General features: G+C 42.3%; 1 protein-coding gene across 1 annotated transcript; it reads right to left on the bottom strand.

The window, feature by feature from the left end:
• Positions 1-31: 31 nt before the first annotated feature.
• Positions 32-16203, bottom strand: LOC111660409 (insulin-like growth factor-binding protein 4). Its single transcript, XM_023413676.2, has 4 exons — positions 15280-16203; positions 6744-6907; positions 5504-5629; positions 32-3669 (listed from the first exon to the last, which is right to left on the bottom strand). The coding sequence occupies exons 1-4, from the start codon at positions 15635-15637 to the stop codon at positions 3532-3534; spliced, it is 786 nt and encodes a 261-aa protein (XP_023269444.1). The 5' UTR covers positions 15638-16203; the 3' UTR covers positions 32-3531.
• Positions 16204-16786: the final 583 nt, after the last annotated feature.

The following is a 16786-nucleotide window of genomic DNA, read 5'->3' as shown; positions in this document are numbered from 1 at the left end:
ACTCCAGCTACTAATAATAACCGCAACAACATTGTAGTTTCTAAAGTGTTTTAATTGATGTATTACAATGTGTACATTTTCATCAGGTAAACATTTACAATGCAATTGATTATTTCATCGGTTGAAACTCTATTATTTCAGTCCTTTGATCACTTCAGTGTTTGAATATAAGAGTCCTGTTCTGGACAAGATACACAAGACCCCAGCTGTTCCCAACCCCAGTCCATTTGGATGCATGCAAAAACATTACTTCATATCTTCTACACATTAACGGATAATATCAAAGGCAAACAGGAACAGTCTATTCTCGAGAAATGCAATTACAGTTCAGTTCAGCAAAAGTTAGAGATCAAGCAATGTACTATAGCTTAAATACACAGTTTATGTAGTTAGAAGGCCTTTACAAAATCAAAGCCAAAACCATTTGCCTTCTCTCTCAAAGATTAAGACTGTTTAACAGAGAAATGTGCTTGAATGTGTTTAGTAACACTTCATTAATTGATGAATGATAAGATAGGATTGTGCTGGAACTTTTTTTGTGTGCATGCAGTTCACTGAATGAGTATTGATGTCTCCAGATACATTGTGGTCTTTGGAACAATTTTTAGGATATTTGGTTTTTGATATTTTTAAGCTGTAGCAATGATTCTCCACTCAGACCATCTTCTTTCTATCTGTCTGTATTTTGGTGCATTACTTTTGGATACATTTCTTCTTTAGTGACATTGGTCATCAGGTGACAATACTCTATTTCCAGCATATAAACTAACCATGGCTTCAGTGGTTAGATTCAATTTCTTTAGTATTATTAGTAACTAAGGATCAAAAGTGTGGATTTCTGACTGATATTATAGATATGGCAGAATAACTAGGCCAACACAGAGACAAGAAAATAAGTTACCTTTGATCATTTGTGTTTGAATTGTATAATATGATTAAACATTACAGGCTGTGAATCTGTGGAAAATTATTTGCAATTCTCTTTAAGTTTTTATTATTTAAAGTGAGTGAGTTTTGTTGCAAAATCATAGAAGACAAAGTGCACTAAAATGCACCCTTCAATGTTTATTAGGTGTACAGACAGTAGGGTATTGTTTTAATTCTTTGTAAATTTCACCCTCACAACCTCAAGTACGTTCAGGATTGAGAAAGGCCAGAGAAGGTCTGATGATAACAGACAACATTAGTCAGATTTATTTTGGGGATGAGCTTGCCCATATCAGCTGTTGGGTTTTGTTGGGATTAGTGGGTGAGAGCAACTACTTCACACCAGCAGGTTTTATGTTTTACTACGTTGCACCTTTCTTTTCTCTGACTCTAATTATATATTCATATATTACTGCTTTTTAAGAAGATTAGACCAAATTCAGTATGGAAAATGTGCAAAAAATGCATAATAATAATAATAATAATAATAATTATTATAATATTTATAATAGTGATAATGAGAAGAAAAGTTTTCATGGCACTTTTCTTATTTCTGTGTGGAGCTGAATTAACCTCACTTCAGTGTGCTGTGCTCAAATAGTCATATTTAAAGCTTAACTGATATTGAGGTAACATCAGAGTGTGGAGACAGAAAACAAAAAGAGCAAAAAATCCACTGTATGACAGTGGCTGTGTTTTCTTTTCATCATCTGTGATATTACTACATCATGATCTACGCACTAAAGGTTTGTTAAGTTGACATTAATGCTGTTCTGTGTGGGAACGACCTGACTTGCTACTCTGCCAAAGTGACACCAACACCAGTAATGACCGTCCATCCACACAAGATGAGTCTTTTCTTTAGCCAGTTATAAACCAAAGTGTCCCATGGAACAGATAGAGCAGGCTGTCCATATCCGGTGATGACAAACACCACCATTAGCTTAAACCTGCTAATGCACTCCTCCAGTACAATCAAATTTCTATAAGAATATAACCAGCCTTGTCTATTGTATGTAAAATATTTGAGGAGAAGCTATGTCACTTGCACTGGTAACAAACTCCTTTTAATTGTTAGTGTGATGCCCTACAGAAAACTGATAACTAGCTGTGTCTGATTAACAGAGGAGTCCCCCAGTCAAAGCTTCATGTTAGCTAGAAGCTGCATTGTTACCATAATCATTAAAAGTTATTACATTCTGCTTGTGTATTTAAAACACATCATACCTGCTATTTACAACACTGGCCAATGAAACACAAAGCCAGTTAGCTGTATTGATAGTGCAAAGCTAATGTGGGATGTTGGTTTCATATTTTAACAATAACATGAAAACACACATGGAAAGCCTTTGTCAATAGCTAGTGCAGAGGTGATCCTCAGACTTGCCGATGCTAATTGCGCCACTTCCTGAAAATCTCAGTCTTCTTCTTCCAATCCAAAACAATGCCCGTTTTTTTTTTTTTTTGTATTTTGGCACAATCAGTATATAGCACCACCAAAGATCTGCTAAGCAGTCTGTTTGGAGAGAAATCCTCTATGTTGAAACATATTCATACAAACATGAGAGTCACACTGGCATCTTAGCACCAGCTGGAAAAATAAGATTATCCTATCAGCAGTGTACAGAGTTTCCAGCCCAGCTACACTGCCAGTCCTTCTGGACCACAGTGCAGGAGAGCTCATCGGCAGAGAGAGGGGGATGCAGAGTGAACCGCGGGGTAATGAAGCAAATCTATTCTGGGCTTTCAGAGATACAGTTTTTCAAACAAATACCACTTTTAACTTTGGTCTCCATGTTGTGAAAAGCTATGGCTTATCATTTGATAACTCAAGGCAGGGGGTTGTTGCATTCCTTTGTTACCCCTGTTTCTTTTTTCATCTGTTGTTCTCATCCCATCTATTATTGCTACTCTTGTGTTGTCGCTTAACTAGACTTTGTGTTTGCAAAGACATTTTATGGTTTGTTTTTACCTACTTACCAGATGGGTGGGGTTTACGACATATAGGACAGTAAAATAAGAGCCACATATTACAACCACTTACACATATTGTGTGAAAATGTAGTACACAATCCTTTTTAATTGATAGTCTTTCTGGATTGTCCTGATGCAGTACTTCCAACTGATCTAGTGCTCCAGAAAGAATATAACAGCTCCTGTTTTGTCTCACATCTGACTATCTGGTGGGGTTGATGCATTTTCTTGTCATTTTTCAAGAATACTACACTGAAGTTAGACTAGAGAAAACAACACATTTGCTCTCTAACAAAGATCACAACTACAACTCATATCTGTGGAAGGTTTTTTTTCTGCCACCTGTTACTTTAAAGCGCATGTGTCTAAAGACTATCGGTCTTAGGTTCACATAGTAGAAACAATACACAACAAGTGCTCAAAAGACTCAGAGATCACATACTGTCACACACAGAAACAAAATAGCAAAAGAACTCAATTAAATGGTTTCCTTTTTGTTGCGCAAGGTCAAGTACCGTTGGCCTCAGGTGAGGTGAGGCTTTAGGGCGAAGTCCTTTCCTTATGTAGTTCTACTAATAAGCACCAGTGGAATTCAGCTGGTCCTGCACCCCCACTGCCACTCCCCACTCCTCAATCCCTCAGGGTGGCAGTCATTAACTGGTGGCAGTCCAGATCCCCTCGCTGCTCCAACGGTCCCGGCAGCCTCGTGCCCGTCTTCTGATCCACGCACCAGCACTTTCCCCGCTGGCCATCGCGTGCAGGATGACACTGTGGGCATAAAAGATCGATGAAATATTCTTGTCGTGTAACACCTTTAACTTCAGGCGCAAATATTAAAGCTGAATATTTTTGTATTAACAATGGATCAGAGGACTGCATGTAATGTGCTAGGGGTCACTCTGCAGTTAGCCTCAGCTTTACAGATCTTTACAGATCTTTTATGCCTTTATCAGAGCCGCGGTGAGAGAGAGCGACGGGAAGGTTGGGGAGACAGAGAGGGGATGACATGCAGCAAAGGGCCGTGGGTCAGACTCGAACCCTGGCCGCCGCGGTAAGGACTAAGACTTAATATTACATGCTCTACTAAGTGAGCCACTGAGGCGCCCCAGCTTTACAGCTCTTTATAGCTTTTTTTGAATCAGTATTTTGGTTTCCCTGCTCGCACTTCTACTTTCACTGTTCTCATCAGTAGGTTTTCAGCAGCTGTTTCCAACAAAAAAGCTCTAAAAATCCATGACCCACCCTGACAAAGCTAACGACAAGCTGTGGAGCATTTAGCAGCACCAGTAAAGAGAAGGACATTTCCCTGAGAGAGAGAGATAGAGAGAGAGAGTTGCTCCATGTTTGCTGGATGTGTAAATAAGCAAATGTTTGCTAACATGTCTACCGTGTTTTATAAGGTGATGTTATGTCAGAGCTGTGTTTGCCGCATGTTGTGCTGCTGCTGTAAAGAATCAGGTTTATATAAAACTGAGCACTAGGTCAAAGGTTACAGACCAGTTTGATTATCTTGAACAGAGGAGTCAATGCAGCTCTGGGCTTTGTCCTGCATGAATGGTTAAAAAGGTGTTTGTCAGGTATAACAATATTTTATCAGCAAACCACATTTAAAAGAAAAACAGAGTCATACATTAAAGTCACTCACACCCTGCTGGCACTTAAAGTTGCCTTAAACAAACTGGGAGAAGTATTTTAAGTAATGTAATTATTAGATTAAAATCCTCTGAGGTTTGTCACATGAGTTCGTAACTACTGTTAAAGTAGTGGTAGCTTTTGATTACTGTAACACAAAATTTATTACACGATTTTGTACTTTTTCTGTAGTGATTTACAGTTTCAAAAAGCCTCCAAGACCAGTTAACAGTTTCAGAGCAACCTCGCTGTGAAATGACTCCCAGTTGTCCCTCATGACCTGTGCTTTACTTCCCTATAATTTTTATCACAGTGCAGTTTTAGTTAAACAGTAAACAGATGCCTGTAAATCTGAGCAGACAGAGATACTTTAACCATGTTACACAATCAACATAACTCAGACTCTTGATGACCGGGGCCTTAGCAGAGCTTTTCCTTTTATCACTAACTCTGCGTCTGCTGCTTTGATTGCATATACAGCTCAGGGCAGTCTTATCTGTGTTTTTATGTTCTCTGATTCTCTCACTCTTATCTGCATAGTTGCCCAATCTTGCAAAGTCAGAATAACAAAAAAAAGTAACTGCATCCAAAAGCTAATTGCATCCATCACAGCAATAAAGTGATTATTGTTCAACAGTTTAGGGGAAACCACTTTACACACATAGTTCAACTCTTGATTTCTGAAAGTAAATCACTTTTCATGTGAGCTTAGAAAAATAAGGTCTTGGCATTAGCACGACAGTCTGCTTGGAGACACTTCTGTGTTGATCTTGAACTAGTAAGACAATATTTCATCGGCTGCAGTCATGTGTTGTGTTTTGGCCCACAGATTGCTGATGTAGTTTGAAAGGAACTGTTTGAAGTACAGAGATGCATTTTTATTTGTACTGGCTTAATAATGGAGATTCACAGTTCACCAGAACACACGGCCAAATAGTGGTCTGCTCAGTGTGTGCTTGAAATCACAGACCTGTTTAGCGTGGAAGTCTCCGTTCTTGTCGCAGTTGGGTATAGGGATTGTGAAGAGATCATCGTGTGTGCGGGTATTTGATGCCAATCTGTCCAGTGCTCTTTGTAGCTCAGCACGACATGGAGCCTGTAGGAGAAACCATTTAAACAAATCAGCAGAGTTCCAGATGTAGATGCACATAGATATTTGCAGTGGCATAAGAAAATTTGCTGTGTATGAAAATAATGGAAAGTCTCGAGTTTCCAAAATGGACAAGAAAATCATGAGGTAAAATGAAAAATCCGCCACCATGAGTTATGAGATCGTTTCAGCTAATCATGAAACGAATAAATAATACATCTAGATAAATGTCCAAAAAAAAGTAATGTATATTTAAGAAAAAAAACACTAGGCAAACTGGGAAAACAGGAAATACTAAATCCAAAAGGATTTACAGTAAAAGCTTATAACTCACATATTCTATTTCACCTGCTGAGCACATTGCCTTCAGATCTGGGAACTTGCTGTTTTCAAATTTGGGATATTAAATTCACCTTCTTGGGAAAAATCCCGGCTTTGACTTGGATTTCAATAAATAAATCATGATGGCAAAGTCAAAGTGCCGTCGTGTTGTGATACCTAAATTTCGCATCATGAGTTTTAATTTGACGCCAAGAAATGCCGACAACCGTTAACAGTTTGAGTTGGTTGCATTTACTTTATAACCATGTAATTATCACATGTGAATATATCATTCTGGCAGATTTTAGCACAGCCAGTTCAGCTGCATTCCCCATACAGACTTTAAAAACACAAAAAAGTATAAACATAAATATCCAAAAATAATAAAACCGTCCTGGGTGGGCAGCTCAAATAAATCTAAATGTGAGACACTCTGGCATTGCTGTGTAACACATTGCTTTGTTAGATGGATGTAGCCTACTAAAATGTGGTAAAAACAGCCTGTTACTGATTAATGGGGATGTTATGATCATGCTCCTGCCAATGTTAAAACAGCAAATTGCATGTTGATGTCAATGTCCACCTGTACATTATTTCACAAGACCGCAACTAAATGTTACAGTGTGTAAATAACTAATTTGTACAATTTATAACCTGACTGTTACGCTTGTGGCTTTGGAACTATAAAGCCCTAATGTAAAACACCTGCTGCGGCTGAGGCGTGTTCTGCAGAGGGAATTGCCCGGGTGTGTTGTTTTCTGTTGAAACTGATAAGATGTCAGAAGATTGTTTCTCTCACCAGCGCCGCCTTGGTCTCCTCCCTGGCGGTGTTGCTTCTCTGATTTGTGGATTTGGGAGGGTGTCGGGCCAGGGTCTTCTGTATGCAGCGTTTGTCTTGTGGACTGCACCGGATATTGCTGTTGTTTGGGTGCTCAGGGATGATCTCATCCTGCCTGTCCATCGCTAAAGGGCAAGGAATAATGCTTGAGTTCCTCAAATTCAACAAGGTGAACAATACACTGTCAGAAGTGTTTCATAAACAGTTGGACAAAAACATTTTTTGGCATGATTGTCAGTGCAATACAGTGCAATATCAGCGCATCCATTATTTGAATTATTTGGCTGAGTGTCAGAGAGCAGGAGCTGTTCTGCTAATCCTCCTTGTCCTTCTACATAATGTCCCATACAGCTGAATGTGGTGAAATGTAGGCTAAAAATGAGGCCAGGTTAACCTCAAGGACACAGAGCTGTGTTCCCGCTCTGGGGGGTAATCTGCACCTCAGCTCTCACCCTGGTACTCTTCAACTACTGCACCGCAGCCATGCCACAAGCTCTGAGGCTCTTTAAAAACGATACCACCCCTGTTCTGCCACCCTCTGTACATTGTGGTCTGTGCCACATTCACCTTTGCATCCCTATAATCCTGCAGTTCCATGGCCCTGAAGGCAGCCAGCTGCTTCCTCAGGAAATGCCCCCCTCCCTCTTCACTCTCCACCCTTCCACAACAACCTCAGCCTGTGCCAGATGGAGGTTGTTAGAGGGTATTTGCACTGTCACAAGTGGGCACCACTGTGTGTGTGTGTGTGTGTGTGTGTGTGTGTGTGTGTGTGAGTGTGAGTGTGAGTGTGAGTGTGTGTGTGTGTGTGTGTGTGTGTGTGTGTGTGTGTGTGTGCGTGTGTGTGTGTGTGTGCGCTGGTTAGTGGTTGGGGGCACAAGATGGGCTAAATGAGGGATAGAGGTTTGCATGTGTCTTTCTTATGCACATGCATGTTGCCTTTCACCTGTGTGTTATCAGACTTGGCAGCATTTGGTGCTTTCTGCTCATAACCTGTGGCATTTTACAGATCAGCGCTGGAATCGAAGCATTTTAAACTGTGATTTCACCATTTTGAAGCTGTTCTCACACTGATGCCTGAACCAGATCTGAGCTCTGCTTTATATCTAAGGTCACTGCCAGGCATCCAGTTAATTGCAGTTGGCAAAGAGACAATGACGGTGGGTCAGTAGCCTCTGTGATCTTGTGCAATGTAAAGCCTCTCCTCAGGTCCCCAATGCGTGAACCCATACTTGCACACATCCAAACCAGTACAAGCTTGTCTTTGCAGTACTGCTGTAGCTCCTGCTGGAGTCAAGTATTGATTCTGGGCTGTTTTCTGGTGATGATAAGATTTTTTTTTTTACAGCTCAGTGGCAGGAGTCAGAAGGTGACCGTCTTTCTCTAAACTTCATAGACAGTCATCTTGCTTGGCTTGGCTTGTGTAGGGGGGGAAGTGTCTCTTGGCTGTTTGTATTTTTAGTCTTGTTGCTGTTAAGCCTTGCTCATCAGCACTTTCTTCCACAAGAGCCAACAGGGTTTCAGCTGTTTCCTTCGTTCCAAGTTGTTCTTTCTCGTCTTTTGCCAGTTCACACTTTTCCGATTCCACACTCTTTCGCAGGGTGAGCCAACGTGATTTAGAAGTGGGTCAGGGGTGGCATGTCCTGTTTGCTACCACTGCTGTTTTCCATGGAGGAAGTCGCCACTTCTCTGTGTGGTTTCATTTGATTTGGATCAGCAGCTCTTGGCTTTTAAAATATAATTCCTACAGTCCATTATCAGCCCCGGAGCTGATGCACCACACTTCACTGCCAGTCACAGGTGCAGAGCAAAGATAAAGAAAGGTCATGGGTAAACATGTACTCATACTCAGAATCGGGAATAGGCTTTACCTGCCTTCTTTTGTCTTTTGGTATGATTACGATGAGATAAAGCTGAGTCAACAAGATGCATTATAACATATACAGACCATTACCTTTAATCTGTTAATCAGCAGGATAAAATTCATTATCGACTTCATCCTTAAGTCATAGTGCAAAGACAATACAATATCTGATTGGCTCCACTTTGTTTGGACTGGCTGACGAATTCCAAACCTGTTGCACAATAAACTACATGGCTTGCTCAATCTGGTTCTTACTTAAATATTTGTTGTCACATATCAGCCGCAGCACTTGGAAATTGATTCGTCAGCTCTAGCCAGTAGACGTGTGAGCATCAGCCATTACGGGTTGAGTGAAAGCGTACTGATTACAAGGCTCTGTCTTTCTTGATGAACACATTTTCTGTCACAGGAAAAAGCACTTTACACCATGTAAATCATTTAATATACATTACGATAAATCAGCGCCACACCCTCTGTTTATACAGTGTATTTACCTTCCTGTCGCAGTCCGCAAAACAGTGATATGGGGGTCTAAAGGGGTCATGGGATTTCAGATTCCACTGTTCAGGGCTTTAAAGCTGAGCTTGTAAACCCAAAGACAAATATCCTCCTCAAATAAATATTTAGTTATGCTGAGCGAGATTGGCAGAGCACTTTCCAAAGGTTTATATTTCTACAAGCTTAGATTTCGGATCGAAGCCAAAAGAGAGTCCACTATGTGAAACATTCGTACAAAAACTTCAGATGCACCCTTTTAAAAATAATGACTGCAATTGTTTGATACGGATACGTTGTAGATAGTTGCAGGGCGCTCATGAAGTGATGTCAACAGATAAGTTTGAAAACACTAAGAGGAGTTGTGGAGCGACTTCTCCACAGGGTGAAGAGCCCGGCTGATGTACCAGCCAGTGTTAGCTTGTCCTAGACAGAGGCTTATCTGTATTGGCGCATGTTGTGGCCGATAACTAACAAGAAATTGCCGGACATTCATAAGAGCACCGACCAGTTCAAATCTTCTCACTCACTTTATAGTTTGGTTCCAATTCCAAAAAAAAAATGAAAAGATGTCTATAAAAGTTAACTTAAAATTTGCGGGAAAATCTTTATTCTTGCTGACTTCCAGTGGTTTATCCTCTCAGTGATGTAGGCGTACACTTGAGGGTCAGAGTACCTCGCCGTTGGGTGTGGTTACAGGTACAACGGGCGTAACACGGCTCATTTCTGACTGAACAAACGGAGAACTGAGGCCAGTAAAATAGCTTCTCAGCCTGTTGTTGAATTACTCTTTAAAATGTTTGTTTATGTAGAAGATGTCAATTATATAAATCCCAGAAGTTGTCTAAATTCTAAAGTTGTCAAATAACCTGAATGAGGCTTGTTTTTCCAAATGATTTTCTCCACAATGCAACAATAAAATTTACGACATAATGGGTAAATGAAGGCAAACAGACTCACAACACATTCTTACCCCAATGTGACCAGATGAGTCTTTCTCCTCTAAACTAAAACAACAGAACTAAAAAACAACAACAAAAGAAACAGAAAAACAATTACAGAGCGGTGGTGGAATCAGTGTTACTGAGATTTGAAGTTTGTTTTAACCTGTTTAATGGTATATAAACTATTCGTCTTCTGCATTTAATATGTCCTAAGTAATGAATCTGATGAAAACTATACTCTGAGGGGAAGCTGTTTTGTAATGTTTTGTAATGTTTTGTAATGTAAACTAGGCTCGCTTCCAAAAAAACTTGTCAGTCAACACTGAGTATCAGACCAGCAGCTACCAGGCAGAAGATTTCTTTGAATCAGTTAATCATCAGAGTCAATGTCAGGCGCAGTTACAAGAACACTGTTCAGGACTGCCAGCACGTGCTGCAAGAAGTGACATGACATGAAATGTTTGAAAACCACTTTAGTTGTCAGGTTAAACATAGAAAGTTGTATGTTCTTGTGTTTGCGAGCACCTCCTCTGTTTTGCATTCTTCATATGGGATGGACAAGAAGTAACGCTGGTTCAGCAGCACGACAAACATGAATGACAAAGACAAGAAATGAGCTGCTGCACTGCCTGATGTTCCTCTGGCCACTCACTTCCCATTCAGCTGATGTCACAGCAGTATCCAGAAACACAACATGTTTGTGAGTCTGAATCCAAAGAGAACAGAGCAGCAGCAGTTTACTGCCCTGTTTGTTTTACCCTTCAAATCTGAAAATAGAACTCAGCGATATGCAGACGAAGAATCCTTTGAGAGTATTTTGGCAGATATTGCAATTGTGATATCGTCGCGATTATAGTGGGAATTGTCATTTTTGCATTTCATTTTCACTGAAAAAAATATAAAAATTATGGTGATGTGATTTTTTGGGGGGGCAGGGGCTTTACCAAACATAAATGTTTTGCTATGTCTGGAGAGTGATTTCTAGGCTGGATGTGCTTCATTTATGGTCTGTTGTGACACATTTGATCTTTTTTATTTTATTTCATCTTTTAATCTTTTTATTTTATCGCTCCTGCGATTTGGATGCTGCACATGGCCAGATTGCATTCAGCCAATTGTTCAGCCTTGTTGATCAGAGACAAAAATATGAGTTAAGGATGGAACATCTTCCAGATGCATCACCATCAGATTAAACATTATCCTTTATCCTGGTTTGGTTCAAAACATTGTCCTGTGATGAAAATAAAACATGGCTTGAGAACCTTTCGTAGCTTCAATCCTATTTTTCATCCTGATAAAACATGTTCAGAGACACCTGAATTTGTGTCACTTATCCTACAATATAAACTAGACTGATGTATTATAGTCATTATTAACCTCGGGGCCATAACTCAACAGGCCAGGCTCCATTCTACTGTTTGTTGTGTAGATTTATTTGCTTTCAGATTTGTGAGTAAATTCTGTCATAGGAAGCTGGGCTGATCCTAGACATCCATCATTCGTTGATGCGCTGTTACTGAATGTGATAAATAGATCTATGAATAGAGGGAAACGTGCAGCTGCAGTGAATTAGGTCAAACTATTCTGAGTTACATCATAACTTAATTTTGAGCAGACTTGTCTTGTTTTAATAAATGTAAGTGCAAGGAGAGGAAATGAATACTACAGCATTTCTAATAGCCAGCGAAGCAATTTACTACCTGGAATATTAGTTTGAACTAATACAGAATTTCATCTTAATGAAAGGCAAAAAATATAATTAATGATCGCTGCTCAGAAAATACTTTTTGTCAATAAAATCACCATTTGTTATAAAGATGTATAGAATGATAGAAGGTGTAAATTGCTGCAGTGTTTTTTTGTTCCTGAATACTGGGCTTAAACTTCAATGTGAAATCCCAGCCCTCGAGGATTCACTGTCCTCCTCAGATTAAGTGTATTTCATGGCCAGGACAATGGTGGATTGTTTGTGTATCTCTCAGCTCCAACACTAGAAGGGGGTCCCTGTCTCACAGAGGACAGCAATTAGCTAATCACATTTACTCCCGCACAAGAACCCCAGCTGTACAAATGCGCCGCACAACCCAAAGAAAGCAAATACACAACATTAGGGGACATCTGCTCAAAGACGTTTGAAACAATTCCCCCAAAATACATTCACATCTTTAACCAGTTCACAACTCACAACCAAAATGTGCTGAGGAGTGCTTGCTCATAGGAGAAAGGGAAATCTAGGTTAGCATGCCTCTTTCATAAAGACCTGTGTGCGTCACAGCAAATTGGGCATAGTTGGACAGAGTCTGGCTCCACTGACAGCTTCATTCATGCAGCGTCTTCGGTGCCTGTAGGTGTAAGACTTTTCATATCTGACATCTGTATCAGTTTGTAAATAATATCCGTTTCACTGTCAGAGGGAAGCATTTGAATACGACACCGGGGCAGACTCGGCTGGAATGTGGGAGCAGATGCCAACACTCGCATGATGATTTATTCTAAGTATTAGGATAGAGAGGGTTTCTAAGAATGGGATATTAAGAAGCACTAAAGCTGTCTTAGACCTTGATATAAGATGCTGGATAGTGCTTGTTGTTGCTATGGAAATTCAGTATAAATAATAATAAATGTTTGAGAGAAATACAGTGTTGGGATCCTAAGAAAATGGACTGGTGGTTCATAAAACTTGATATATTGCACTCCCTTTTCATTAGTAGTTAGTTAAAATTAGGTGACAACCATGAGGCAGCACAAATCTTTGTGACACAAGTGTTTTGTTGTAGCATCTGGATGCGGGGCTGTAACTGAACACCTAAATTCCCTTCAGAGGGCTGTCCATATCTGCCTCTACCCCATGGTCCTTTTCATTATGAATTCTCTTGGTTTTTAAAAACCCTCTTCTATTTTTATCTAGCATGTTCACTGTTGCTAGGAGTGGGGCAGTGTCAGTCATGTATTCAGGAGATGCACCCCCTTGTTTAATAATGCATAAGCACGGTGAATGCGCCACAAAGGAAATCTCCTGCTTGTGACTGGAGTTGCTCCTCGCCTCTCCCCTGTGCCTTTTTGATTGTCTCTCTACTGCCATGGTTTACATTGAACATTCTTATACAGTGGATTTGAGCTGCTGCCCAGAAGAATTGATTTACAGTGAGATTTATTGGGTAGAGCTTCCCCGCTTTGTTATGACAGACTCCAGGGGTGAGGAGGAGTGTGGAGACAGAACTCAGCACTCAGATTACAGAACACTGAAAACAAAACTTATGAACTTTCCAAAATGTTCCATCTACTGCCGCCCCGCCCTGGAGTAAGGACCCTAGACTCCCCCAGTGCACTATAACCCACTTCCAGGCCAGCTGATCGGACAATGTGGCGTCAAAAGCAGAAATAATGTTCAGGGAGAACATTCTGCGAGATAAATTGGTGTGGATGGACAGAGGTGGGCCAAGATGAGACAGCCCTCCATTTTTATCATGCTCTAAACAGCTTTCCTTGTCGCTCTGATTCCATTTAGTCACGCTATGTGCCGGCCTAACCTATGCTGGCCCTGTACAGAGAGCAGAAGGCTCTCATTTCAGGTCTGGCAGCAAGAGTGCCGATGAGCTCATCCTCATGAAGGAGCTGGACGCGGTGGGCGATGCACTCGAAGGCTTGTCGGAGTTTTGGGGGGGGGGGGGTTTGCACCCAGGGCCAGGGGAAACAGATGCTGCAATGAAGATGAACATCCTGGGAGTTTTATATTGGCTAAGTTGATCCAAATCTTTGGTGTTCTGACGCTAGCAGATAGCCTACTGCCATTACCAGTAAATGTTTAGGAGCAGAGGCTCAGTGGGAGCAACGCCGGGCGAGTTAGTAAATAATCTGGAACGAATGAAAGACCCACCTGTCTGTGACACATTATAACAATTGTCTCATATGGCATAATGGAAATCAACACCACTCCCTTTGTGGAAAGCAGAGAAAGACAAACAGTAGAGAATTTCATCAGTAGAGAGACGTTAACGTCAAAGCAGTGAACTGGAACTGGATATGCAGATAAGACATCCAGTATTAGACGTCCCACTGTGTGAAAGTGGAAACAGACTTTCTTCTTTACAAGAGGAATGCAGCAACAAAGAGGAGAATAAGAAGCTGGCCCAGAAAAGTGTGATAGAGACACTGACAGCAGAAGAAGAGTTAGACATCTGCCGCAGCAGCAGTAGGAGGGATGGGGGTGTCCATGAAAGAGCACCAAGTGAATTACTGATTGCAGAGAGCTCTAATAGCTCCAGACTGGCCACACTCCATTACAGTCATTTCATACAGCAGCTTTTATTACCTCCTCCCATTACAAACACACACACACACACACACACACACACACACACACACACACACACACACACTCACATTCCTAGTATCACCACAATGCATTTCACTGCCTTCACTACACCAATACCTGCAGGATCTCAGTTTAACATTGGCATGATGGGATAATTCCACACCCAAGGAATGCTGGGAAAGGGAATTTTTAGTGTAACTATCTGCACTAACCAAATGCATGATCTCCCGACTAAAGCAGGTATGGTCCAACTTGCATGCCGCACAGAGTCATACAGAGTGCAGACACATGCAACAGACACACACACACACATACACACACACACACACACACACTCACATGCACACACGCCCACCCCATCTATCACCACACCTCCTCCACTCGCCTCTCTGAAGCCTGCTCTGCGTCTTACAGCAGGGCCCCTTTCACAACGACCGGCCACAAGACAGCAGAGGGACTGTGTGCACTCTCCCATCAGGCCATGCGTGAGGAGCTGGTGTGTGTGCATGCTCTGGTTCAGGGCTTAGCTGAGATTAGGGTAAACAAGCAGCACATTGTCACACCCCCCAACTCTGACCCTGCCCAGCTCAGGTAAGGCCCAGGCAGCGGAGACAGAAAATATTCTGGTCTGCCCGGCCGTGGGTCCACAGAGCGAGAGGGACAGAGAGACGCCAGTCCAGGTCATTTTGGACAGACCTGGTCAGCTGTGTTCATACAATCAGAGCATCTTGACATAGACATGTGCAGAGATATGTTATGTAAATGCATTAGTGCTTTGTACCTCTTTATAACTTACAATCACTAAAAGAAAGAAGAGCCCGGTGTCATCAGTCCACACACACACACACACACACACAAACACTCTGACCCCTTCACTCTCACCTGAGTTCTCCTCCACCTCCCGCTCATCGGTGCACACCCCCTGGCCGTGCATCAGCGAGTGCAGTGGCCTCTCCACACCACGCGGCGGGTAGCAGCGGAGGCCTGTGCCACATCGAGGTGAGTAGACGCCACAGTGCGCCCCTTTAGGCAGGGCACAGGTGGGGCAGCAGCCGCAGCCGGGCTCCCGCACTGTCTCCTCGCAGCCCTCCGGCAGCCGGCAGCTGGCCAGCCTCTCCTCAGAGCACACCGGGCAGCGAATGGCCTGGTCCGACAAACACAGTGCCACCAGCGACAGGGCGCCAAACACCCACAGGCCCCTGCAGGATGGAGCTACTGCCACGCCACCTCCACGCACCATGGCAGCCCCAGCACCTGCACACAATCGTTCTCCCTCGTGTATGGTCCCCTCTGCCTCCCTGTCCTCTCTGAGTGTTGTGCAGCTTTATCACTTTATACTTCAACAGCAGATTTTAGACAAACAAGGGAGCTTTGAGAAGAACTCTTTGTCCAGGATGGTCTTTGATATTTTCAGCTGGTTAGTGTTTCAATTGCAGGGACACAATGCCTCTGCTGTATTGCCTCTCCGTTCCTCTGATTCAATTTCACAGCGCAGAAATTGGAGCCTGCTCTTGATCTGCTCGCCTGGCGAATGTAGTGGTGATAAGAACTAGTTTTTGTTGTGTTGGAATGAACAGTTGCAGAAAGGATATCCAGTGTGCTCAGGTGAGTCTTGCTCTCTCTCCTCGAGTTTGAGTCCAGAGGCTCGCCCACCCTCTGCTGAAACACCAAAAAAAAAATCTGGTCTACAAGTGTCCAAATGCAAAGCAGGTCATCAAAAGGCAGTGTTTTAAGTAACAGCTGCAGTTTCCTCCTCTTGCTTGTGTGCAGTGCAAAGGACTCGCTCCTGAGAATGGCTCAACACGAGTGGCTCTCCTTGGACTTTATACTGGTCCATAGACACGCCTCTTTCTACAGTGAGAGAGGAGCTGAAAGGCACAGCGGAGGAAAGCCAGGCTAAAGCTCTCTCCCTCTGTCTCCCTCTTTCTCTCTCTATCTCTCTCCTACTCAGACACACAAGCTTATACACTCTCTCCCTCACTTGTCCTCTCTCAATCCTGAGTGCACCAGGAGAAGAAACAGCTGAATTGCCCTCTCACTTGCTCACACACAGATTACATTTAGTTTTCTCCCCCACCCAATCATTATTATTCTCTTCTGCCATGTCCGACGGATTTCATGTCACCAGCACTCAGATATGTTGATTTGCATTTTGCTAGATCACTTGATAAAACATTTTGGTCCATAAGAAAGTAAAAACCAGAAGACACATCAGTGCCGGTCCACTTTAATCAACCCCAAATGCCCAACACACATGCCCCCCCCTCCACTCCCAACCCCCCCATTATATCAGCCCCCAGATCTCTTTTTCTCTTTTTCTCTCTCTGCTGCTAACTGGAGTGGGCAGCTATAAAAGGCAAATGGACAGTCCAACCCCCCACCCCCAGCC

This window comes from Seriola lalandi, unplaced genomic scaffold (assembly GCF_002814215.2).
Source record: "Seriola lalandi dorsalis isolate HSWRI2012SDOR001 ecotype SW California unplaced genomic scaffold, Sedor1 jcf7180002054518, whole genome shotgun sequence".
Lineage (NCBI taxonomy): Eukaryota > Metazoa > Chordata > Actinopteri > Carangiformes > Carangidae > Seriola > Seriola lalandi.
The sequence above is the reverse complement of the archived record's forward strand: the minus strand, read 5'-3'. Positions and strand labels throughout refer to the sequence as shown.